The sequence below is a fragment of the Anabrus simplex genome, chromosome 12 (genome assembly GCF_040414725.1).
Source record: "Anabrus simplex isolate iqAnaSimp1 chromosome 12, ASM4041472v1, whole genome shotgun sequence".
NCBI lineage: Eukaryota > Metazoa > Arthropoda > Insecta > Orthoptera > Tettigoniidae > Anabrus > Anabrus simplex.
This window is the reverse complement of record NC_090276.1, coordinates 74656021-74683282: the sequence shown is the minus strand read 5'-3', so window position 1 is coordinate 74683282 and position 27262 is coordinate 74656021. Positions and strand designations below refer to the sequence as shown.

The window sequence follows — 27262 nt, the reverse complement described above, 5'->3', positions numbered from 1 at the left end:
CGGTGTTTATGTAGGGAGACACTCATTTAGGATCAAATACATGAGTCGTGATTCCAAACCAAAAATTGAAAGAATTTTATGCAATTTATGTTCAGCCTGTATAAAAATTGCCCGTGGCGTTAGTGTGGATTTATCCCGCGAACTTCCACGTCACGGCTATATTACGTCATGTAATATGCACCATGGTGCAAGAGATGGCCGATCATGTATTTCCAGTACTATACAACCCAGTTCCTCTTTTAGAAATAAAATGGCGTATGGCTTGTATTACCGGGAGTGTCAGAGGACGTTTATGGCTCACCAGGTACAGGTTTTTTGATTTGACACCCGTAGGCGACCTACGCGTCGTGATGGATGAAATGGGGTGATGAAGACGACACACATACCCAGCCCTCGTTGCAGCGAAATTAACCAATGGTGGATAAAATTCCCGACCCTGCCGGGAATCGAACCCGGGACCCCTGTGACCAAAGGCCAGAAAGCTAACCATTTAGCCATCGAGCCGGACTCCTCTTTTAGAGTCGAATCCACATTCAAATGTTGTTTTTTTTGTCACTAAGGTTTTTTTGGATAAAATCTAAGCTAGTGTTGGTAAAATTGAGGTTAGAGTAATAGTGAATAAGGTAAAAATTAATGATTCAGATAATTTATTTGGTAGAAATGTTCTTTTTGATTCGACGTCAAGTGTACTCAAATACCAAATAAATGGAGCGTTGACCTGAGATTCATAAAAGAATGGAAAGACTTCGGACTGGGAGGTGACTTTCACTCCTCAGGTACAGAAGTGGTCGCTGGAGCATGAAGAACTTGAGGAATTTATGTGAAGCCATTTATAAACACAAAAACTTGTATTAATACCTTGCTCAGATCGAAACTGCAATACGCGAGCGAGGCTCGAGCCCTTGCTGCAAAATGTATGTGTATCGAGTTGAAATGGGGCAAAAGAAACACTTGAATTGTTACATTTTAATCTCAATGTATCCACGTACGATTCTGTTAATCTAGAAATGCAGAGTTTAGAACATCGAAGGCAGGAACCTGCGATAAAGATTTTTTTAAAAAAATCAAGAGGACTGAGAAATGTAAGTATCTCGGCGAATGCATTGACCCCAACTTATCAGAAAGAGCATCATTATCCATGAGTCAACACGTTGGAACTGCCCTATCGACTGACAAAGAACAATTATAACAAAAAATGCCTCACGCAACCTGAAACTGAAGCACTAAACGTCAGTCATACGACCAGAAGCCCTGTATGTCATGAATCGAAGAGAAACTGGAAGTCAGACAGAGGAGAATTCTCAGAAAGATCTTAGGTCCGCTAAAGGAAGATGAATTCCGTAGACGGCACAATTCCGAGCTCTACGAACATATAGAGAGGCTCTGTGATAGTGCTGGGAAACGGAGAGTATCCTTTATACGGCCATATAGCAAGAGTGCCTCCCAGTCACCTGTTCATCTCCTGGCAGAACAAGAAGATTCATACCACTTGGCTGACAAACTGTGGACGTTGAAGAACTGGGAATATCGATAGACGGTCTGTACGACATACCATAAAAGAAGTCCATGAATTTCAGGAAAAATCCTGGAAGAAAGGTATCTCCTGGACAGATGAAAGAAAGGAGTCGCACCGGTAGAGAATGAGCCAATACTGGGCAAAGATCAAAGCCCAACAGTTGAACAAGCGTGGACCAAGAAGAAGAAATTGGCAAATTCATAATCCAGAAGTGCGTTCCCTGCTGAATTTGCATGTACCGCGCCCCACATCTGTCACCATATTGGACTGTACAGTATCTTCTTCACTTCCAATCGACCAACTTTGGGTTACGTCAAATCAATCACTTCTTAGATGTTTGTGCTCTTTCTTCTCCCAGTAATTCTTAATTCTATCTGATCTTCTTTTCTCCTCTGATATCGGAATCTGTTTTCTGGTGCTGATCTTAACTTGGAAACTATTGTTGGCTTTGGCACGGTTTTGGCTGTACCATTCTTTAACATCGACTATGGTAATCTTAAGGTCTCTCAGATCCTTTTCTTCTTCCTTAAACCAATTGGGTTTAGCCTTGTTTTTGTAAAAGAAGTCAAAGATCTGTTCAGTTAATATGTCAGGATTCATTCGGAATGTGTGTCCATAGAAATCAGTCCTTTTCCTCATGGTATCAGGGAGTCTCTCAGACTTTACGTAGAGGGATTCGTTTCTATAGAAAACTTGTTTATTTTGGAATTTGGGACCCATCATCTTCCTCAATTTTCCTCTCCTTGATTTCAAATTTGTCCATTTTCCCTTTCCTCCCCACGGCTAGTGTCTGCTGCATAGAGTGCTTCCGGCTTAATCATTGTGTTATAATGCCTTATTTTCGTGTTCCAAGAGAGGGATTTCTTATTGTATGTGTTTTTGGTCTTCGCTTCCATTGCTTTCCCTTCAACGTCGTTGTACGGTGTCTATAAGTGTTTCTCTGAAAAATAATGCTCGTGATTTCAGTACAAACATGACAGTATTTTCAGAAGAATTCACGACTAGCATTAACAGTACAGTATATTAAACTATTTTGTAACATTAATTGGATTAGATGGTGGGTTGAGTGACTCAGACGATTGAGGCGCTGGCCTTCTGACCCCACCTTGGCAGGTTCTATCCTGGCTCAGTCCGGTGGTATACGTCAGCCTCGTGTCGGTATATTTACTAGCACGGAGAAGAACTCCTGAGGGACTAAATTCCGGCACCTCGGCGTCTCCGAAAACTGTAAAAGTCATTGGTGGGACGTAAATCCAGTATATTATTATTTGCGTATGGACCGTGTTGGATCACTCAGTGCTTTTATGATTCTCCTTTCTGGTCTTCCACATGGTTTTCATTTCTTCTCAGTGGGCTCTCTTCCTTTCTTCAGTTCACTTTGTTCTGGTCTCCTTGGATCTTCATTCTGTGCCTGTACTGGCATCTGTTTACTGTGTTACGCTGTACGTCATGATCTTGTGTTGTTGGTAGGCTTTGAACGTGTCCACAAAATGTCAATCTTCGGTTTTTAAAATCTGCTGCCAGGTTCGTTGCGTTATGGGATTTGTATCGTCTTCACTTTTTTCTGGACCAAGTCCGTTCTGCCTTTAGAATGTCCAGGGATCCCCTTGTCCATTGAGTACCAGCGTTTCGCTCGCGTATAAGACTTCAGGTTTGGTCACAGGATTGTAGTGCCTGGTCTTTGTGTTCTTTTGTTGTAAATGTCGCATGTTCTCCAGTACGCTCTCTTGAGTTCCTGTAGGCGAACTGTGTGTGCTTCCTTTCCTAACCCTGTTGGTTCTACAATTTCATCAAGGTATTTGAACTGTGGAATCCGTTTCATCTGCCCGTATTTTGCGTTCAGTTTGTGAATGTTGAATCTAGCACAAGTGAACTTGGTTTTCTCAAATTAAATTTGTGGCCAAACTTTTCCAGCACGTTAGATTTTATTACGTTCGGCTAGCGTAATATTAAGAAATAATTATTTGAAATTTCACTTTGTATCTGAAAGAATGCTGCTGTAGCATGCATTAAATTAAGTGAAATTAAAATGAAAATAAGTCATTCCTGGTTACGGGGATACACTTTCTTTTAGCTTAATTTGCAAATGAAATATTCTTACTGCCTTTTCTAACTGGATAAAGGATTCTATGATCTTTTCGTTTACAAAGATTTTAGATCTTAAGATTCATCCACGAGGTTGACACCCCTGAGCTCGTTTCGGGTGTTATTGCCAGTCAGCGAGTGACACGTGATCCGCCAGGTTGGTTTCCCTGACAACGGTCTGGCTCCCAGAGGTAACGTGCTGTGTGTGTCTGCGAATATTGCCTTTAAAAAGTAGAGGGCGTGGTCTGATTGCTACTATTGTGGCCGTAATTAATTCTGTTTGTACACAGTTATTATCGAAGTATAGTGCGTTAAATTACGCATTGGTCGGTATCAAAAGGACAATAGAAAGAGAAGGTTGCGAGACAGAATTCTTCAAAGCCACAGTATGCTGTAATGTGCGTAATTTCAGTGAACCAAGCTGCCATTTCAGGAGCCACACTGACGTAGTATATCTGATGGTGTCCTTGTAAACAGGATTGTTAAGAAGAGTGAAAATAGCAAACTACTATGGAGGTGTTTCGTTGATCAGCATACCAGTAAAGGTGTTCACAGGTGTTCGGTGGTGGAGTTGCAAGTTAAATGAAAACCAGTGTGTTTTCAGAACAGAGGGGCTGTCAGGACCAGTAGTTTAGTATCCATAAAGTAATTGAAAATGCAACCCAAGGAATATGCAGGTTTTTTCTACAATCTGCTTTTCGTCACTCAAACACAGATAGGTCTGATAGCGACGATGGGATAGGAAAGGACTAGGAATGGGAAGCGACCGTGGCCTTAAGGCACAACCTCAGCATTTGCCCGGTGTGAAAATGGGAAACGACGGAAAACCATCTTCAGGGCTGCCGACAGTGAGATTCGAACGCATTATCTCCCGAATGTAGTATTTAGTTTCGTAGATCTAGAAAATGCATATGACAGAGTACCAAGGGAAAAGGTGCTCGCCGTACTGCGGGACTAAGGGATAGGTTATATTACAGGCAATCAAAGGCGCATAGGTTGACAGTAGGGCTGCTGTGAGAATTGACGGTAATGAGTTTTCGGTTGCACGGGTGAGACAGGGCTGAAATTCTTCACTTTTGTTGTCATGGGTCATATGCTGAAAGTTATACAGTGGCAGAGACCAATTCAGTTAGGCAGAAATGTAGTAAGGAGTCTGGTGTATGCTGATGCCTGTTTGGAACACGAAGAACGGTGCATCGACTATGACGTGAACATGATCCTTCCTAAGCCTCAGGTTGGGAATGCAAAGCTGGAACAGGTAGATCATTTGAGGTACGGGAAGGTCGGGAGGTATCGGACGGCGGCTGGTATCGGACAATTCACAGATGCCTTTGTTAGCAGCATGTGGCAGAACCTGTTTAGCTACTCACAGGTCCGCCTGCATGTTTGAAGGGTGGGTACATCCTATTCAGTCGAAAGGCAGGGTCGTTTATGAGTGGTGGTGTATTTTTGTCCTTTGTGTGATTTTCGGCCGGCACGGATTTACTTTTACCAAAAAGTAGCAGCAACAAGGATAAGTTGCACTGAACTTAAGTACATTTAGCAGAAGCAGTATTCCGTGGGTTTAGAATCAGTTTCTTTTCGAACGTTCTCGTTCAGTTCCGGTTGTTTCTTAAGGGAGTCATTCGGGCGGTATCGGACACGAAACTGGCGTGCGGTATCGGACACATAGGTTGTAGTTCCGTCCGGGTTATTGATAGTACTATCCTTTGTTTTAGGTAAGCATGGGGAAGATACGAGGATAATGGGAAGAAAGCAATATAATATTAGCCGTGAATAGTGTCAGGGACAATAGAATGAGTATTAGAGAGGCCAGTCAATGTTCCTCTGTTCCACAAAATCAAGTTAGATGATAGAAGCAAAGCTCTTGAAGCTGGTAAAGAGATTCCAATAAAAGCGTGTACGGCGAACAGTGAGACTTTTCAGAGAACATTCTCAGATGAAGAAGAGAATGACCTGTACATGCATATCAAAGTCCCGACAGTCAGCTCATGCCACTCATCAAAACAGAATTTTTAAAACTTGTGTATCAATTTGCTGAGGAATTGAGAGCTGAACATAGGTTTAATAAAACTGGAATGATGGCAGGAAAGACCCTTTTTATGATTTTATGAAGAGGCATTAAGACCTCCGTTTGAGGACAGCTGAGTCTATCAGCTTGCAGCGAGCAGTAGGCTTCAACAAGGAGCAAGTGGACATATTTTTGATAAATTAAGTGATCTTATGACTGAATATTTGTTTAGTCCATCAAGAATCTTCAACGCTAATGAGTGTGATATTTGCAGAATGGCTAAACGTTAATTTGTTTTATTTTGAATGCGAAAAAAATAAATTTTTGTTAAAAAAGATTGACCGTCCGATACCACCCTCCATTTTTCAAACCTACGAAAGTGTAATGACCTCCTTAATTTGTTAATATTGTCCGTGTTTTTAATTGTGATTAAATATATTCTAGTGAGTACGTTGATACAAGAATATAGATGCTTATAAAATGAATTACATGATTTTTTTTCCTTTTCCATAAACAAATTATGGCAGAAAAGTTAAACTGTCCGATAGCTCCCGACTTTCCGCACGATGGTAGTATAGAAGCAGTAAAGCTAACGTAATGAGCTCGCAGTTGCGATCAACAGTATTCTGTAACAAAAGTCAGCTCTCGAAGAAAACTATCTTTACATCGGACTGTTTTCAGTTTTGCCTTGATGAGTGGGAGTGAAAGATGGGTGTACTCAGGATATTTTATTCGTAAGTTGCAAGTAAGACATGAAAGTAGAGAGCATGGTTGCTGGAAAAAGCAGGTGGAATCAATGACATGAGGGTACTTGGAATGAAATGAGGAGGGCTAAGTTAGGAACAAACTCGTTGTGTGAAGCGTTACGTGCAGTATAAACCAGCCTCGGTGACGGGGTCATGAGAGGATATTTTGGACCTGGAGACTGCAAGAAAAGTGCAGGGAGACAAAGATGACGATGGTTAGACTTATGCCCGAGTGCACCAAGCTCGGTAATTACCAGCCTTTACGAAACCGTGGTAAAACTTTTACCGTGATGTTGTCGTAAAAGCAGTGCACCATTACTATCGCCCGTTACCGCGGTTTCTTGACGCTCGATTTTCTCGCTATTATTCCCCTCGGAAGAAATTCGAAGTAGTATTCAGGAAGCAGTGATCATTTCGATAGTCACTGTCTATGGTAAGCCGCAAATGTTGAAAATAGAGGATTTTACAGGTAGTTAGTTCATGTAAATGGATGCGTCTGAACGTGAAAGGCATAGCTGTATATGTCTGCCTGTCTCCGTCTAAGCCCTTTTTGAATATTTGTTTATGTACACATAGTAGGGTCTATTTATCTCAGCGGTGTATTGATACAGGATTTGGTTATGCAATCCCGCAGTACGAAAGTGTTGTGCGAGTTGCAGCTCTGACGTGAGCTCACGGCGCGGCGCGGCGTTGACGTGTGTTGTCTAATACACAGACATCGTTTCAAGAGGTATTGGGAAGCTGGAATATTCTGTGATGGAAAGAAAAATCACATGTAACCACATGGAAGGCACTTAGGAGACCAGATGAAAATAACTGGCTTATCTTTCCAAAGAGGCTCCGCAGAAAGGCAGAAAACCGTTAAAGATGGCTGCAGTTCATAAAAGGCCCAACCGAATGTAGCCATGTCGCCGAGCAGTAAGTGTAATGAGATGATGATGATGATGAAATCGGAAACCAACTCTTACCCCACTGCACTGCGTAATATACCGATACATTAGTGAAGTAAAATATATCTAATAATAAAGATGATTACCAAGCGAGTTGGCCGTGTGGTTAGGGTTGCACTGCTGTGAGGGAGATATTGGCTTCGAATCGTGCCGTTGGCAACCCTGAAGATGGTATTCCATGGTTTTTCATTTTGACACCATGCAAATGTTGGGGCTGTACGTTAAGGCTACAACAGCGTCCTTCCCATTCCTAGCCGTTTTCTATCACATCCTGACCATAAGGCCTATCTGTGTCGGTGCGACGGTGCCTACCCCTATAGAATAGCACCAAGGGATCTACTCAAGGGTTTAGCTTCCATTCGACGGACGAATCACAATCGAGTGTGTCATATGTCCTCGCCTCATATACCATTGCGGGGAGCTTTTGGCATGCAATCTAGTGATCAGAAATTGTCTGTCCTACCCTCGTGGCCAACATTCTCATGTCATGTGACTGTGCGCTATTGGTGGATGGCCGTGACTCTGGAGGACTGTGCTAGTTTCATGGACCCTGAGTCACTTGATGCAGCGTCTGTCAAAAACTCTAGAGTTTCATGTATTGACATATTTATGAAGATTTGATTTTCTCAAGGGAAAAGGGACACCATTCTTTTCCACCAGCTGGTCTCGAACCGGCTAATCTCTCGGTCAGATCATATAGACGTAACGCCTTAACCATCATGGCGACCAGGCGGATACTAAAACAGTAACTTGTAAAACATACATGCAAATTGTGATATCGTGTAGCCTCCAGGGAGTAATGAGATCCTTGAGGTGATTAAACTATTTCGACAAGGATTAACGTGATTAGCCTCAAAATACAGCTTCCAATTTTAATGTTGAGCTTTTTGCTGCAAATTAACAAAAAACCTCTTATTCGCGGACTAAGTTAGGTACATACTTTCCCGCACTTTCTTCTAGAAATTTAACTGGTCAACAATTCTTCCAATCATACTCGGGTCTATCGTTGACGACTTAGCGTAAGCTAAGAAAGTTTTCCCTTTCACCCTTAGTCACTTAAATCTCTTCTATTCGGATCCATTCTGTCGTAGATTTTCATACTCAGAAATATACCGTTCAGTGGTTCTGGAGATAAGCTCGCACAGGCACAGACGGACACCTATCGGGATTTGACTACTTCCCATAAGTGTTCTACGCCCTCATCATTTCATCCTCATGAAGCGCAGGTCGTCTACGGAGTCAAATAAAAAGACCTGCAGTGGCGATCCGAATCCGTCCTGGGATATCCTGGCACTAAAAGCCATACGACATTAATTCTACGGTTTTCTGTGTAGCGGAATGTCTTTGTAGAATAGAGCACTCCCCTCCCCTACCCTCCCCTCCTCCACGAACTGAGGGGAGAGGATTCAGTTCATTGGCAATTAGGCATGTACCTATTACAGCCAAACAAAAAAAAAAAGAAGCATACTTTGAAAGAAATACACTTTGGAGTATATACCAGCTAGAAAGTATACGGCATACGTACTATCAAAATTATACTAATATTAAAATAGAACGAGATACTAAAATGAATTATCCACCTTTATCGTTAGTGTCTTCGACTCTACTTTTCCATACTTCTGAGTCGTAATTTTGTGCTGTGTTACGAAACCTTGCTTGTACTTCCCCATCCAGACATGATACTTTAAAAACTGATAATTTTCCGTATTTTTATTTTCAACTCATGTGGTCAATATTTAACTTTTCTTTACTGCAACAGGAAAATGTTAAATTTTCGACTCTCTCTTCCATCTTCACTTGACCGCGGCAGGAGAGTTGACACTTAGTTCATCCTGAAACGTTAGTATACATCTCTAAATGTGTAGTACCGTATAATTATCCTCTATTGTATTTTACCGTGTGTATTCGTGCTGATTTCACTATTTTCAGATTGTTACTTGTCTAGACAGTACTGTACTATTCGCATCTTTTACTGCATGTACATTTTTTCATTCATCCATTTCATTTTTTCTCCCATAAGCATTATAAAATTATCAATAATTTCCAGACTTTCCCTGCCATACTCCATTCCCTGTTCAGGATTTTAACAATAGTACAATATTGATATTCTCTTTCTAATTTATTTCACTCCTCTGTTTCGTAATATTTAACTGGTAATGCCCATGTACTTCCACACTGTCTCAAGAAATGTGCGTTTTCTAAGTCATTCTCACACACATATATTCCCCAGTTTTTAAATGCCTTATTTTTATAAATTCTCATCAACCACCATGTAATTCCCCAGTTTTATCATTTGTTATTCTCATGATTGGATATAATATATTCATGAATTCTTCTTGGGCTCTCCTGTCTTTACCCACTGCTCTTAGCATCTATATTTATGATGCATCCTTTTTTAAACCCTTTCCACACAAAGCCATCTGCATCACTCTTTGTGTGACAGAGCGAGCTACCAAGTCACCTCTAACCTACCTTAAGGAAATACATCATGACAATCAGTAGAGATAAACAGCCAGTAGTCTCCTCGTGGAAATGAGATGGCCAAAGCACTTCCCAGAAGACGGCATTGAACGTAGTTGATTTATGACGTTCACCCCTTGACCAGCTAATTGTCGGGTTTTTATAGGTCCGTCACGGCCGACATGATTCATACGATGGTTACGTTGCATGACAAACTGTTTACAGGATCTGTTGTGTGATGATACAGAAATGACGTTTCTTTCAATTGGCTAGGAATGTCTCGGGCCTCGCGCTTGTAATCATCTTGTTAGAGCGAGTCTTACAGCTCTCTTTGCTGGCGGGGTAACTACGCTCAGAATAGCGCCAGGATTGAAACTTAGGAATTCAGAATGGTGCAGCTTCTAGTCCTATAATGCCCTCTCTGACATCTTTGGCATATATAAGAATAAACCCCACTACTTTCTTCTCATGATCTTGTACCTTCACCATATTCTATTATATATAAAGTAAGAGTCTTGTTTGTACATTGCTCAGAATTTGAAAAGAATTGTTCCTGTATCGGTCATGTCAACAGTAACAAGGAAATGCACTTTTTACTTTCCTGTAATTTCTGTCTGTCTGTACACGCATCACGAGAAAACGGCTGAAGAGAATTTAATGAATCGGTATGTAAAATCGGGGTATGAACCACTATAGTCTAGGCTATAAATAATTTTCTTCACGTTGAGTGAAATGGTAGTTTAGGGGAAGGCCTAAAATTTAATTCTCATATAATTATAATAGTGGTCCTATCGATAAATGCTACATAAGTTATATAGAATTAAATTTCCGATCTTTTATGTCTTATACATTTTTATCGTACCAACTATAACGCAGATATTCATGAATTTCTATTTTTGTTGCCAAGTCCATATCAACGCCGAGCCACGAGAAAATGGGTAAATAGAATTTAAAGAAAATAGATATGTAGAGTCGGGGAATAAGAAACTACAGTCCAATAAACAGTTTTATTCACCCTGGTTGAAATTGTAGTTTAGGGGAAGGTGCCTCAAATTTTAAGTACCTATGTTATTGGTCATATCGAAAAGTACTACATAACAAAAGTTATAGAAAATACAATTTCCGATCATTTGTGGTATTTCAGAGTTGGAAGAAAACTAAATGTGAAGGCCTACAATATCGAAAGCGCATAACATTGATCAACAAGAACATTACATTGACCGTTGTTTGTTGTGATGTTATTTCTCTCTTATGCTGCCACTCAACTCCGATAAATGGGATTACTGCTGCGTACCAAGTTTTACAGCCTGACTGAATATTGGTGGGAAATAGCTGGGGAGTTGGAAAACTTTCTTCTTTAGAATGCCATTCGTCTGGTACGTAACACACTGGTTCATCATAGTATTTGTTATTCGATTCCTACTCTGACGCGCTGTTTGGAATGAGCAGTGTGTACACTTACGGCAGAGGTTCACTTAGTAGTAGTACCTGGTCTAGAATTAGAATTTAGGCCTATTCCAAATTATAGCACAATAATTCACTAAAAACTCCGAAATTCAACTCTGAAAACAGCCGTTTCTTAAGAAAAGCTTCTTCCTCTTAACTTTTATGAAATTCTACATTCATTTTATTCCAAATTCCAGCGAAGAAGGGGGGGGGGGGGAGGAGGGCGGTTTCTCCTCTGGCTTGGAGGTAAAATTTGCCTCCAAGTCAGATTTTTCCGCCGCCAGTGTAGTGAATTGAGATTTTCCGACTCATCGGGTACTGCTAGGAAACAGATTAGTAAAAGGGCATAGTTTATGCCCTGGGACTCTACACTATTCGACCCCCCGTCCCCCGCCGAAGAAAGACAAAGAGTGTTCACGGATCACAGCTGTCTGCGGCTTGGTCATTTCCAGCTCTGGAACTTTGGACTGTTAGATCGGCAACGTAGTACTGTTCGTTAAAAGTGAGAAAACGTGTGATTTTTCATTTGATCGAGTATTTCATATGAAAGCGTTGCTTTTAATCGCGCCATTCCTACTGACGTCATTGTAATGACCTATGTTCATTGCAGTTGGGAAAACCACGAAGACAGTCTTTTTGAGGATGTAAAAAGGCAGGTGGAGAGTGAGCGTCTGCCATTATAATGAAAACTTCCCAACCTGATTGTGACTGATGGTAGGCAAGCGGGCCTACCATTACAATGACAATTCCCTAACCAGTCTTCATATGAGAACATAAGTTTGGTAACTTCCCCGTCGCGTGTGTAGGGTAACGTTAAGAGCTATGCAATTTAATACAATTTTGCTCACAACGTGTGCACTACCTAACGTAGAATTCTGTTGCGAAGCACGGGTACATCAGCTAGTTAAGTAATATGATTGCATTTCTCTTAGAGTCCAATCCTTCGTATTGCATAAGAAGCAACAAAATAAGCACATCCAGGAATGTGACAAACTAAAGAAAAGTATCGTGAATAAGATTAACCGAAACATAGTTGAATTGCCTGTATTAATTCTTATATTCCTCATAGTATGAAGTGAGGAAAGTGTGAAAAATTCTATCAAAATGCTTGCGATTCTGTGGGAATGTCTCATTAGATAGGTCAACGTCAGTTGGATCTCCTTCACCCCTGTCGATAGGGGAGGTAGAATAACACTCACGGTATCCCCTGCCTGTCGTAACAAGCGACTAAAAGGGGCCACAGGTGCTTCCAACCGGGGAGCGTAGGTTTGCGACAGCAGGGTCCTTAGCTGAGTCCTTGCATTGCTTCCACTTGTGCCAGGCTCCTCACTTGCATCTGTCCTATCCGACCTCTCTTGGTCCACTCTTGTTCTATTCCTACCCCGACGGCATTAGAGCATTCGAGGCCCAGGGAGTCTTTAATTTTTATGCACTTTCTTGTCTTTGGAAGTGTGGGACCCCTGCCATTATTTTCCTTTGGTTAGTGTTAAATGGTTGCCCATTTGTACTTTTTACATCTTCATTTAGGACTGTCGCCCACGTGGCAGATCCCCTGTTACTTAGCCTTTATCGAACATCTTGTGCAAATCCCTAACTCGTCTTACTATGAACGCTGGAAACTGCACAGACTGTATTCTACCTGCACCGGGCCACTCGAACACTCCCGGCACTAAAAACCATACGCTATGTAAATATTTTTCGTGGTTTCCTATTTTGGCACGAGGCAAATGTTGGGGCTGTACCGCAAGGGAACTAACGATTCCTTCCCACTCCTAGCCCTTTCTCGTCCCATCGTCGCTATAAGACCTATGTGTCGGTGCGACGTACAGCAAATTCAAATAACAAAAAGAGCTAAATGTGGTACAGGGAAAAATCAACCTGGTAGGAAGTTTAAACACCTGTCTGAGAAAGAAGCCACAGATCAAGCATGAAAAACATGCAATTGTCATAGAATCTAACCAAGGGCGTAGCCTATACAACAAAACATAAACATCCTTGAACGCCAAGTTCGGACACTACCTCAGTCATTCGTCCGGAGGCCTCTATGCAGCAGAGTGCCTTGCAATGAACAAAACAGGCCGTATTTAGAAATATGAGGTCAGAGAAACAAACAAAGAAAGACAATTGCAATAAACACGAATATCGTACTTATTACTGCTCATACAGTAAAATAGCTTCATCTTTAGTGTTTTTGCTTGCGGGGTCTGCTGTGTGGATCAGCTGTTCTATCTCGGGATGTATTTGGATGGAGATTCACACTGAAGCGTTCTTCTAGTTTGTATGGCACTTGTCGGCTTCTGTTCGTGAAACGGACACGATTGTCACATTTTCTCCTGGATTGGTACTACTCCAAACAGTTTCCTGATGCTGTCTTTTGGATTATGTTGAATTTTTTGATACAACAACCGGCTATCCCTGAACTTTCTTACGGAGTTTCAAGAAATAATGTTCAGTCTCTTTCCCATGACTGACTGACTAGAACTATTCCAAGATAACAGATTTGAAGTATACATACATAATTCGTTTGTGTAGATAAAATGGCAGCGAGATGAGCCGTGCACGCGTCCAGGATGGGGCCCTCCCTACCTGTGATCAGTTCTGATGTACAAGACGGTACACACACACACACCCGATTTCTGAGCTAGGGGAATTAACCAATCAGGGTTAAAATCCTCGACCTGGCTGGAAATCGAACCAAAGGCCAGCTTACTTGCCCCGCGTATCGCATCACTGTTACCGATGCATGTTTGAAGCGAACTGATATGACACGAGAACAGTTGTGAGGTAATGGATTAATCTTATAGGAACAAGTTGAACTTAATTCTGGTATTTAATCTCTCATGTCCTTGTGCGTTATCAATAGCCCGCAGTAAACCGTGTTTATTGCTGCAGATAAGCTACCATCGCTCCAGGTTCCCTCTAGGCCGTCAATCACTGAGATAAAAGAAATCACGCTCGCTTATTAACACTTAGTTATTACTATATCGCTGTCCGTAATCTATATATTATAGCAGGCAGTGATGTGAATCGTTACTTTCGTGCGACCACGGGGCTTAGAAGTCACAGAGGGCCATGGTACCTTTTGTCCGCCATTTTGCCGTCGAATACGTCGGTCGTTTCGGTGTAAAGTTGCGACCTCGGTAAAAACCCGTGTCCCAAAAAAGTATTTCCTTCAGTAATTTCAAAAGTATGAAAACAAGCAAAAGTACTAGAAAGTTGAAAAGAGAGAGTTCCGTAGATCAGGCAGTGGAGCAGAGCTCGGCGCAGGCTGAAATCTGAGACAAACTGTAACGTGAAACAGTTGTAAACTTTCTGAAAATAACAGAGATGTAACAATGTGTTATTATAAAGGGGGTTAAAATAAACAGACGCAAAAACTGAATGAGCCTAAAGAAATAGAACAAGCCCAGAATATCGGATGCTGAGGGTACGAAAGCCGATCGTCGTTTTAGAATTGAACTTGACTGGCATTTTATGCTTGTCTATAACAAATGGGCGAGGGTACGTGAATCCTGATTATTCACTTTGAAACAAAATACTAATACTTTTTTTTTTTTCTGTCCTCACTGCGTACTACCTCCGTGGCTCAGGCGGCAGCGCGCCGGCCTCTCACCGCTGAGTTTCGTGGTTCAAATCTGGGTTACTCCATGTGAGATTTGTGTTGGACAAAGCGGAGGCGGGACAGGTTTTTCTTCAGGTGCTCCTGTTTTGTCATCTTTTATTCCAACACTCTCCAGTATCATTTCATTTCATCTCTCAGCCCCAGAGGAGTGCGACAGCTTTCGGCAGCCGGCACAATTCCTGTCCTAGCCGCCAGATTGGGGGCTTCATTTCATTCCTGACCCGGTCAAATGATTAGATATCCCCCCCCCCCCACTGTGTATAGCTCGTGATGTTAGTTTCGGAGTAGGTCTAAGGTCTTCCTATGATATATTAGGTTTCAAAAGTTCAGTTTTCACCCGTATTTCTTTACTTTACTGTATATATAAGAATAATGTTTGAAGTTCAGTATTTGAGATTCATTTTTGATGTCATCGGTTGCCAATCCGTATCTCGAAGATGAGACGTCTGCCGATTGAACACTAAGGGAGCCGAAGTGTGTCTCTAGGTTCGCGGATTGCATTAAGTTGGCAATAGCTCTCCTTGACGTCACTAAGCCCCAGAGATAATTACGTTTGAATTAAACAGCCGCTCTCCGCGGGATGTGAGGTAATTACCTTCCAAGGGAGAGGCTGAAGATTTATTTCCTAGAAAGACTAAATTATCACACCTGCAGAATGACCAATGTCGATGCGGGTCGTGAATTTAGCTGCGTCTGCGTAATTTATCTGCCTCAGGGGCTGGTGTTTGTGTTCGCCGTAATACAAATCATCTTTTTTCATATGGCGTATCGCACTGAACACAACCCTACACCTAGGACTGAGATCAGTACCTGTGCTACATGCTCAAATTATTGCTGGGTCCGGGTTAGATATGTTGTTCAAATTCGCTGACTAATGTAGAGGCATTCTTACGACCGGAGAAATTAATAACATAAAAGTATGGTTAGATGAAAGTGAGGAGGCCTGGCACAAGTGAAAGCAATGCCAGAGCTCAACTAAGGGCCCCTTTTAGTCCCCTCTTATGACAGGCAGGGGATACCGCCCTCACTCACAGCAGGATTACCTTCCGTAGTCGCATCTCCCGATTTGCAGAGGATGTAGTGCACACCTGTAACTATCAGCCACGAGGTCAACACATTACTGTGGGGAAGTATGGGGGGAAAAGAAACAACAATCAGGTCTCAACAAATTCCCAGCCGGGGAGACCTGCTCATGGCAACAACAGCAAATGCACTTGAAGTAGCCAGTGTTTGGTCCACAACAGTGTAACATTACAATCACATAGTGTAGTCTATGTGAAATTTAAAGTTACTTTTATGTACAGTATGTATTCTCATTTTCACGCATCTGACATGATAGATAAAAACAAATGGATAACATTTGTTTTCTTTTCCCACAGCTTTGATGTGGAAGACGGCAGCCCAACAGCTAGCCTTGACCGTAAATTGTGTCAAGCCAATTGGTGGACCTTATAATTGATGCAAGCATGTCCCCCTAATAACACTAACAAGGAATGTTATCTTTAAGTAGCTCTGCCGCACCACGTGTTGATAAGATTTGATGGAGATAAATGATTTTGACCATTGTAAAGGACAGTTCGTTAGTCTTAGCTCCAGTGTAGGAACTAAAGTAGGTTTTTCTCTAGGTAGCAGCGTTCTCCAGAATTGAACTTCTGACATATAGGTGAGTTCTTGGAATTCAATAACGTGTCGGGAGGCATTTCGATACGATCCATTGGTCGTGATTATTGGCAGTTTGCGATTGTCTTTGAGTGTTTGACGCCTTATCGACCATGCCCACCAGGCGGGCTAGAAAGAAACTCGGTAACATAAGTCATGAACGATTTTTTTAAATTAGTTGCTTTACGTCGCACAGACACAGATAGGTCTTACGGCGACGATGGGATAGAAAAGGCCTAGGAGTTGGAAGGAAGCGGCCGTGGCCTTAATTAAGGTACAGCCCCAGCATTTGCCTGGTGTGAAAATGGGAAACCACGGAAAACCATCTTCAGGGCTGTCGACAGTGGGATTCGAACCCACTATCTCCCGGATGCAAGCTCACAGCCACGTGCCTATGACCGCACGGCCAACTCGCCCGGTATGAATGAATTTGGCCCCGAAATTAATCACGAGATAAGTTTGCCATAGTAACGTGACTGATGCTTTAGTTTCTAGCGAAGGAATTCATTAATCGTCAAAAGTAGTCATTGTTTGATATTAACGTATTCTCACAGAAGGTACAGTCACTCCCATAAAATCCGTGAAAAAGTGATGACAATAACGCTACCATGAGCAGAATGTGAAACCAAATGTCAAGTAGTGGAACTACATGTGGTTGCTTATGCTGAAGAAGAATCACGGAGTGGGGCCGATGTCCTTCGATGTTAGGCCCCTTTAAACAAGCATCATCATCATCAGTTATCACGGAGCATTGATGCACGGTATGCTGTACAAGAAAGGACATTGTGCACATGGGTGAAATGACACGTCACCCGGAAATGGCGGGATTGCCATTGTGTTCATTGACAGAGACAGGGCAGATAGCGTTGCAAAACGTTTAACTTTAATTTTCAGAAAATAACATACGTGCAGTAGGCAAAGTTAGTTTTAATATATTTTTTTGTACTTTAAAACCTGTTCCATAATTCCTTTAAAACTTAAAAGCAAGACGTTTACGCATGCAAGTGAAATTTCGAGATCTCTGGTTCATAACCGCTTCCAATCTGAAGCAGTTTCACTATAGTTATTTATTGTGATATAACGGAAACAAATGAATCGCAACGTGTTAAAGAATGTATTGCTATGCTGTTTGGTCTATTCTCTGATAGTTCAGTGTCGAGTATCCGTCACCTACATTGGTTACTGCTTTGTGTTTAAAGAGAAAGGTGAAACTAGAAATATGAAATAATCTTGGTGCCTTAACTTTTCCCTAGTATGAAACATACTTTACAATGTGCCTGTTCTTAAAGAGGAAGCAGGTGATGCTGCGCTGCCAGCCGCAAATGGAGGATCATGTTGGAGGTTAGTTCATTCGTAGTCATTGATGACTTAGAGGACATTTATTTTAATTAATTAATTAATTATTTTATTTATTTATTTATTTATTTATTTATTTATTTATTTATCTTGTTTAACCACGGCGGACTTGATGCATCGCTCTAGCTGGCCCCTTTACCGATCTTGATAGCATAAAGCGGCTTCGCATAAAGTTGTAATTGGAAAGTTTCTCTTATTTCACAAATTTCCTGTAGACAGGTATGAGCAAATAGGTTAAAAAGATAATAGCGGAAAATTTCTCAAAAATGCATATCTTTCCGACGAGACAGCGCCATTAACGCTTTACAGCGGATCGCGGTTATAACTGCTTACAGCTCGCGTCCGCTCCTCTTGGTTTCTATGAACCAGAGATATCGAAATTACACTTGCATGCGTAAACGTCTTGCTTTAAAGTTTTAAGGGAATTATGGAACAGGCTTTAAAGTACAAAATGTTTGATCTAGGATTATAACATTGTATTAGTTACGAGTTGAGGCATGAAAAGTGACAGCTACCATTTACACGTACATGTTATACTGTCTGCAGTTTTCAGATAAGACATGAAGAGTGACAGCTATATACATTAAAACTCTAGTGCACGTGTGTTATTTTCTGAAAATTAAAGTTTAGAGAAATATTGCTGTAACAATTTACATACAACTGTAAGGCATGCAACCATATTTCTGAAAAATTCACTTAAGCATACTTACAATCTATTTCTTTTGTAATTACAGATTAGGTATATACAGTGACAACTATGCACATGCCATAGTTATATAAATACTATTTGACGTAATCCGGCATGCACATTAACATAAAATCACATACGTGCTATTTTTCTGTAATTTTAAATTATTTCTGTTGACATGTATACGAATCATGTTTTATTTGCAAATGCTTTCTTGAGGACTGCAAAATATTTATGGGCCAGCAAGAAATAACAATTTGTCACACACGGTACACTGACATTATTTTCAACTCATATTTATTTTTTGGAAATCTGTAGAAAGACTTTGACGTACTTGGCTTGTCTGTAATTGACAACCATATATGGCTCAAATACTGCCTCTTTCAGCCATTTTTCCTTAAAATAATTAAATAATATTCACACTTGACATCGTATTACTTCACAGCTGTTGATACGCGGTTGTTAGTGCGCACTTCGAGCCACCAGAGTGAGCCACAGTCGCTGTTTCCGCGATTATCTTTATAACCTATTTGGTATGAGTGGCTCTTGCAATAACTTTGTTCCAAACAGTAATTCTCCTTCTTTTCTTGTGTGTAGCCTCCATTTCAAATGGCTGAATGGTCAGCTTAGTGCTCTTCGGTTCAGAGAGCCGCGGTTTCGATTCCCTCACACCAAGATTCATAAAAAGTAATGTTGCTGCCTAACTACATCCTTCATGGGGAGAAATAAAGAGCTATATTTCGTGTCACCAAGTACTCTATCTCTCTGACAGAGAGATAATCTGATATTTAGAAAGGCGCAGCACTTTTCGAAAAATATAGCTTATTTTCATACCGCTAGAGACATTTGGGGACATGAAATGCAGCGAAATAAACACAATTTCTTTGCACCTTTTATTGTGAGATTATTACACGTTGGTACCTTTTACCTTCTATTGCATGCTTGAACACCTTCCCCTCACCACTTTTATCTGCGTTTTTTAAAAATAGATATAATCTTTTTTCAACACTTCTTGGGCGAAAACTTCGATCACATATGCTTCATTTGTGCCCTAGACTCAACGCAGGCAGGCCCAACAATTACTCAACAAAGTATTTGCCTGATGTGATTCAGAGTTTGGAAGAAGTTGGTGAGTGTTGGTGGGTTTGCTAAAGACAAATTTGAATTAAATTTGAAGGAACTCCCTTTACGAGTGCTGACAAAATATGCTCCATTGGTTTCTGTAGATGATGAGCGGAGTTTCTCTACCGAGCTCAATATGCCAGCGACTTACTGGTGTGCAATCCTATAAAAGTTTCTTATTTATTAGAATCCAGTAAATGTGATAAGGAAAGTTCATGTAACGGGTTTAAACCTTGATAACGTAATTCCACGAACACCTTTTTGTATGTATTTTCAGAACTTTTTTTTCCTTTTCTGACGGTACTTTCCACCTTGCTATCCTTTCCGTACTGATTAATGTGCGGGGACCAGTGGGGGTAGCGGCGCGGAGCTGTGAGCTTGCATCCGGAAGATAATGGGTTCGAGCCCCATTGTCGGCAGCCCTGAAGATATTTTTCTGTGGTTTCCCATTTTCACACCAGGCAAATGCTGAGGCTGTATCTTAAGGCCACAGCCACTTCCTTCTCACTATTAGCCTTTTCCTATCCCATCGTCGCCTATCTGTGTCGGTGCAACGTAAAACAAATTGTAAGGCCTGTATAAGGTACTACTACTACTACTACTACTACTACTACTACTACTACTATAAACTGTTTTCATTCCTCCCCTGAAGGGGGAGGTGGGCCTCTTGGACGGTGACGCTGTCTCTCAGGCCGGGAGATTTGTTACGGTGAAGGTGAGGGGGTTGGCGGCCATGGACTATACTAGAAACTGTCCCGGTATTTGTCGTATTGGGGCCAGTCGTGACGTCCAGACCTGTCCTGTCTCCCGAATGCAGAGGCGAAGAGTTGCCACCCCTCCTCGTGCAGCGTACTACTACTACTACTACTACTACTACTACTAAACGTTTTCATTCCTCCCCTGAAGGGGGAGGCGGGCCTCTTAGACGGTGACGCCGTCTCTCAGGCCGGGAGATTTGTTACGGTGAAGGTGAGGGGGGTTGGCGGCCGTGGCCTATACTACGAACTGTCTCGGCATTCACCTTAGTGCAGGAGAATGGAAAACCACGGAAAACCATTCTCAGGACAGCCGACGGGTGGTGGGACCAGGCGTGAAGTCCGGCACTGTGCCCCAGGTCCGTCTCCCGAATGCAGGGACGTAGAGCCACGGTAGAGCCGTGGCCAACTTTCCTCTGCTCGGTTGGCCGGTCAGAGTACAGAGCATATGGGACAACAATCCACTCTCGTGCAGCGTAATCATCATCATCATCATCCGATCGATATTTCACTCTCCCAGTTTGGGAGCGGGCCACCAGTCCTACTAGGGACTCTTTGGCCGGGGAATAGGTTGGTTTTGGGAGTTTTTGTTTGTTATTGAAAGTGTGCTATGGCACACGTGCTTTGTTTTTGTTGGGGTGTTTACTGGCGTGTGGATTTCTCAACAAGGCGTCACCCAGTGCGAGTCCCGCACCGCGCCCGCCCGGCTTTTGCCCTGTTATCCCCAGTATATTGAAGCTTTTTCAGATACATAATTACAATATTTACATTGTATGTTGTATTATGTTATCTTCTTAGAGTTTTTGCTCTTGATGAATTGGTCATTATTAGTGTATTAATTTCACTTAATTTCACATTATCTATATTATTGCACTTTCCACTGTGAGTTCTTTCTTGACGCTATGTTACATTTTTAATTTTCTTTTGTGAATTTGTGACATTTTAGGGAGTGTGCAGCGTAGTTGGTCGTTCTTTACCTACAGCTGCCTAGAGCTCTCGTCTTGCGAGTGAAAAAGGAGCTCGTGCACACGAATACTCCTGAGACCCCGTGTTGAGATTGAACAAATCAAAATTCGTGAAATTAAAAAATAATGTATGTCATACGGTATCGGGCTATCGGATAAGATTAGCAGATTCCTTTCACAAGTGACATTGAGGAGAAACTTTTCAAAACTTGTCTTGTGTATACGCCGAGCTCAGTCTGATTGTCCAGCTGACAGTGAACGAACTATAGAAATAATTTAATTGGTGGTTATGTGTTCAGTATTTTGTCGTTCGGCATGGATTTCATCATAACGCTCTCGGGCGATGTGGGCCGAGTTTTAATTAATTAATTAATTAATTTTAACTCCATATACCGGTACATAACTTTTTTGCCGACAGCGTACGACGGAGTGGCGAATGTTCTTTATTTTCCTCGCCTTTCTAAACATGAGATTATCTCTGGTGATCTTGGGACCTCTCTGCCAGAGAGAGTACTTGGTGACACGAAATGTAGCTCTGATTTCTCCCTTTGAAGGATGTAGTTAGGCAGCAACATTACTTTTTATGCATCTTAGCGTGAGAAATTTTCATCATTGTTAATTTCGTTGGTGGCACTGAAGCATGGCGCCTAACGGGAAGAGTTTAAGTGTCTGATACTTGAGTCTCATTCTCAACTCGTCTGTTGATTGGAAGCACTTACAATTTTTTAGGTGTTCGAGGAGATTTCTATAACCTGTGTTCAGAAATTACAGTTACGTGAAAGACTTGCGGTGTTTTCGCAGTAGGGCTCTGCCTTTTCCTGCAATGTGTCCATATCTCAGGTGGTGACACTCGGCATTTCATTTCTTGTCCTGGGTTCAAATCTTAGTTGATACGTGTGACACTCGTGAGAGGGGTGGAATTTCAGTTGCTCTTTCTTGTTTATTACAGTTTTCTTTGATGACTAATACTTTCTGGTGCTTGATGTTTCTCGCGGTTGCGTCCTGTTCAGAAACGTTTCAATATTTTGGTTAATTTCAGGATTGTAGTTCAAGAGAAGTCCATTAACTAAGATGAAATGCCGGATATACATTAATTGCATCGGTAAATGAAACGTACGGTATTCGTTAGATTATCCAGTCATGCAGATAATGAGTACAGACAGGAATGACTCAAGAACGGTAGAATATTTTGTGGGTAATGGTAGATAAGTACACATGAACCAAATATGCCTGAACTCTAGGTAATAAGCTAATGGCCAATTTAGGCCTAAGAGATAGTAATCACAAATATAAGCTACAAGCATTCTGCCTTGATTTGAGTTTTTGAGAATTACCCCCTCCCTCTAATGAAGTCTCATGTTCTTTACCTCTTAGAATGCATGTTTAGTTGGATGTGCTTAACAGCTTTAAACACTTTTGTTAACGAGAGACTAAGCTCGGATCCATTTCTGTGAGATAAAATGTTTACAGTGCACTCTATCTTCTGGGATGAGACTCTCATTCATTGACCCAGTCTGTCTCGACAGTGTGAAAGTGACAGAGGTATGAGTGATGCTATTCCTTGTGATGAGTGGTGTGAAAGAATTTTTCATGTCTGTAGTCTTGGAGACTGGCTCCTAATGTGGTGAGCAAAGCAATGGGTTAAATTTCCCTAATGTCTCTTTGGTGATGCCCAAAGTCTAGAGGAAAGAAAGAAAAGCCTTTTGAGCAGGTGTCATAGCTGGCTGGTCCACTGAGTAGTCGGTGGGAGTTGGTCTTGAAGCAGAGAACTTGCACGGTTTCATACTGAAGGTAAAAAGCTGCAATTTGGGTATGTGATCTAGAGGTCTGGAGTGTGCACTTAAGTCACCAGCTTCATTCATGCTTTGTCCTCTCCCAAGACCATAGTTCACAGATTCACTGCACAGACTTTAGGCTGAATGCTGAGAATTCAGTTAGCTTTCAAGAGCATACACATGATTCACTCAATTGTCTGATATTCATAGCCTGTTTTTCCAAATTTCCTAATTCCATGTTCTTATTGCCCAGTTACTTCTATTTATTTTTCTAAGATATAATAGACCTTGTCAACATTTTGTTTTATTTATCTCCTTCATTATCTTACATTTTGTAGTTTTCTTTCCTGTGTCCTCATGGCCCTGAGGTTCTCAGCCTACACCAAAAATGAGTACCAGCCGGGCGTAGAGCTAACCACTCCACCCCACCGAGTGCCGAGGTTACGGATAGCGTAAGCCTTTACCTTCCACTGATTAATTTCATGCTCTACCTCTACATTATCTTCAGAATGTGGCATTTCACGTATTAATGTATTGAAGAACAACTCCTTTAAGGATGGAGATTACTACAAGGTGTTTGTTTCAGGTGAATGATACAGGCGGTTCCAGGCTGCTGCCATGACAGTCACTTACACAGGAGAGGTCGCCACCTGCACTGGGCTCGGCTGCTTCTGGAAGCTGCTCTTCAGGTGAGCTTTCTCTTTCCTTCTTTTTTTCTTTCTTACATTTATTTAGCTTTCTCCTTATTTAATGTAATTACTTCAAATTTGTGGGTTGCCATTATGACAAAACATCTTCATTTCCCGTTTCCAGCTTCCTGGGTCAGGTTGTGAATCAAGGACCTCCATCGCTACCGGTCTCTCCACCACTCTTCTCCTTTTTTAAGTACATCTTCTCGTTTTCCTCCCCTCTTCTCTATGCACTCCCACACTGAATCTGTCCACCTCTTTCGGGGTCTTCCTCGTGGTCTCTTGTTAACTTCTCTGAAAGTTTTTTTTGACACACTCCCTTCTCCCATTCTCATTATATGCCCAAACCACTTTAGCTTTGTTGTTTCTATCCTGTCTTGAAGTTTCAAGATTCCTGTCCTTTTCCTTATATCTTCATTCCTAATTCTGTCCTTTCTGGTCTTGCCTTCGATACCTCTTACGAATTTCATCTCCGCTGCCTATATGACAAATATGACAAAACATACCATATGTAAATATCTAGAGTACATGAACTAAGGCTTGGTCTACTAATGTAAAATATAAAAATGATTTCCAAAATCTGAATCGGTGTTCGTATACCTACATCCTGAACAGATTGCTTGCTTACATCAAAGCACTCACAAAAGAATCTGGGAATTGTTCCCTTCTTGCTCACCAAAAACCCTCTCACACACTGTACATGTTTTATGGAATAATTTTCTGTGGGCTTAATTAAAGGTTTCTTTGTCTTGGCTCATCTTCATCAGTTTCAAACCGAACTGTGGGATCAGCGAGGAAACCTTACTTCGTTTTGTTACAGATTGCGAGGATGTTAACTCTGAGTACTCTCGTTGGTTGCAACGCAGTGGACATTCTTGTACACTTCAGAGTCTGAGCTAATGTTGATCACATGATGCCTTGTATTTCTTGGGAGATTGCCATTCTGGCTGAAGCCAAGAACACGTACAAGAGTTGCAGTGTCTGCAACAGGCGTTCTTGGGTAGCCCTCGTTGGGACTAAAATACCCTGCAGCTTAATAGCGCAACTGCAAAATCATTGTGTAGAATCAATAGACATTTATGTAAAGCAGCACTAGAATAATTATATACAAGACACTAGCATAAAAATAATGAACATTTTCTTAAATAAATTCAACAAAATAATGAAATAATGCACTTCTGTTATTAAATCACCTCATTACAAATAGAAACACTTGTAACTCAAGTCCAATTGCTCTACATAGTCCATCAGTGAAGAAGAGGGCAACTTACTTGGAATTTCACTTAGTTGCCTTCAAAATTTGAATACGTATCTGATTTTATAGTGTTTCGAAATTCTTGCCAGGAAGAATTCATATTTACTGAAATCCTCATTTTGTTTTTCACTCGTGACATTGAACACCTGTTTCTTGTATCGGTCTGTCGAAGAAAAAACACAGGCAGCAAGTGCATTGGAGCCAGGAACATGACACACTGCTTGTCCACTACTCAGAGTTTTTGAAGGTATGTTTTCTTCCTGCTCTCAACGTCCTCAAGGAAAGATGATATGTGTTAAAGTTAAATGCTTGTAGTTTCAATGCAATTTTGCTATCATAGAAGTTATGAAGATAATGAATAGCTTTATCATAGAATGCCATGAAACTCTCCTCCAGTTCTCGTGGCGTTCCTTGCAGTAATTATCAAGAACTTGTCTTCTTTCCTGTGCTCTAAATTTTTTTTCCTAGTGGTTTACTGTCTCAGTAACACATCAAAGGTTTTTGGCGACGCAAGGACGGGAAAGGACAGTTGGCTAGGATCGGAAAGGTGGTGGTCATGGCCTTATACAGCCCTGGTGTGTGAAAAAGGAAAACCATGGAAACCATCTTTGGGACTGCTGACTAAAATGTTTTAGCTTCTGTTTTGGAGTAGCTCCATTATTTTCTTCAGAATCTGACAATTTATAACTTGATGTCAGTCTCTGAGATTAACACATAACGCCTAGCACATACGCGATCACATGTCTGTGGCTAGTCTCTTGTTCTACCGCTGGACGCTACGTCTGGTGGAAACTGCAGGAATGAATGAGATTACGTAGACTAACGCTACCATCTCTGAAAGCCTTTCGATATAAGAAGTTATTACAGACTAAAATCTCATGTTGACTAAGAGAATAATGAACACAATTTTGTACAATTTGTAAGAAATGGCAAGTTACTACACATGCTAGAGTATGTTATGTTCAATTGGGTTTGGGTTTGAATTTTCATAGGAAAGCAAGACAAACAGCTCCTTTATGACGCTTTATGGACAGTGCCCTATAATATAGGACAGTTGGCAACCCTTAGTAACAACTTTGTTGAGTTCTTAGGTGGCACCACTTCTTGCAAGAAGTTCTCATAACCTTAACACTATTAATTCCTCATCGCCTTGACTGATTAGATGCCTAGCTCTGAGTAACAAATCTGATGGTCACAAGATCTTAGATTACACTTGTTGTCATTGCTCGATCTTTTTGGATGTGTGAGCTGGTCTTTGATTACATCTTAAACTGTGCAGGGCAGACTGTCTCTGGGAGAATGACAGCAGGTGTAGCTGGGGTCTAGTTCATGCCAGAGACTGGAGTACTGGCAGGGAGGATTATGACAGTGACTGTATACAAACCAGGTTTCTCCCATAATCAGCATACAGCTGATCAAAATGTGCTTTTAAAGTGCTCTGTGGTATACATCATCATCATCATCATCATCATCATCCTAAACCAACTCCAGTTTCCCGGGTGTGGTATAAGAGCCTCCTCCATCTCATCCTGTCCTTGTACCATTTCTCCTCCACCAACTTGTCCCAATCATGACCTCTCAGCTGTACATCGTTCTTAACTAAATCTATCAATTTCCTTTGTGCCTTCCCAGGCTTGGTATTACAATAGGACCAAATCCCTTCCATGAAAAACACCCCCACACTATCACCCTGACTGTGGACTCTGTACAGGCTGGCATTTGGCACACCCAGACTCTCCCATTGACTCGTGGTATAGCACGATTCATTACTGTAATTCGTGTGTCATCCACGGACCAACGTAGCACTTTTTACACCAAGGAACATGGCACTTACTGTGCAGTTTATAGGCAGGAACCTGAACCTTGTCTTCTGGCATCCGGCTGTGGTACTAGCTGCACAATTAGTGGCACTCAATGTCATAACACCACTCTTTCAAAGCTTGATGGTCCTTGTTGGCCGATATTTATTGCGGTTGTGTCTTCCTGTTTCTACTTCAAAACCAAATCCGTGGCAGTCGGCTTGGGCAGCTTGAGAAGCGCAGAGATTGTCTTAATGGACTGTCTGGCAGTGTGACAGTCGTTGACTGTTCCTTGTACGTATCCCTTCAACTCGTCATAGTGCTGCAGAGAACCTGTTAGTATTTGTTGCCAAGAGCAGAAGA

General features: G+C 41.5%; 1 protein-coding gene across 1 annotated transcript in view; it reads left to right on the top strand.

Annotated features, from left to right (window-relative positions):
- Nucleotides 1-27262, top strand: part of LOC136884292 (bestrophin homolog 24) — a 225392-nt gene that overhangs the window by 94882 nt on the left and 103248 nt on the right. Inside the window, exon 3 of the mRNA XM_067156361.2 lies at nt 23743-23845. Coding sequence (XP_067012462.2) covers nt 23775-23845 — 71 coding nt within the window. The 5' untranslated portion in view covers nt 23743-23774. The remainder of the gene's footprint in view (nt 1-23742; nt 23846-27262) is intronic.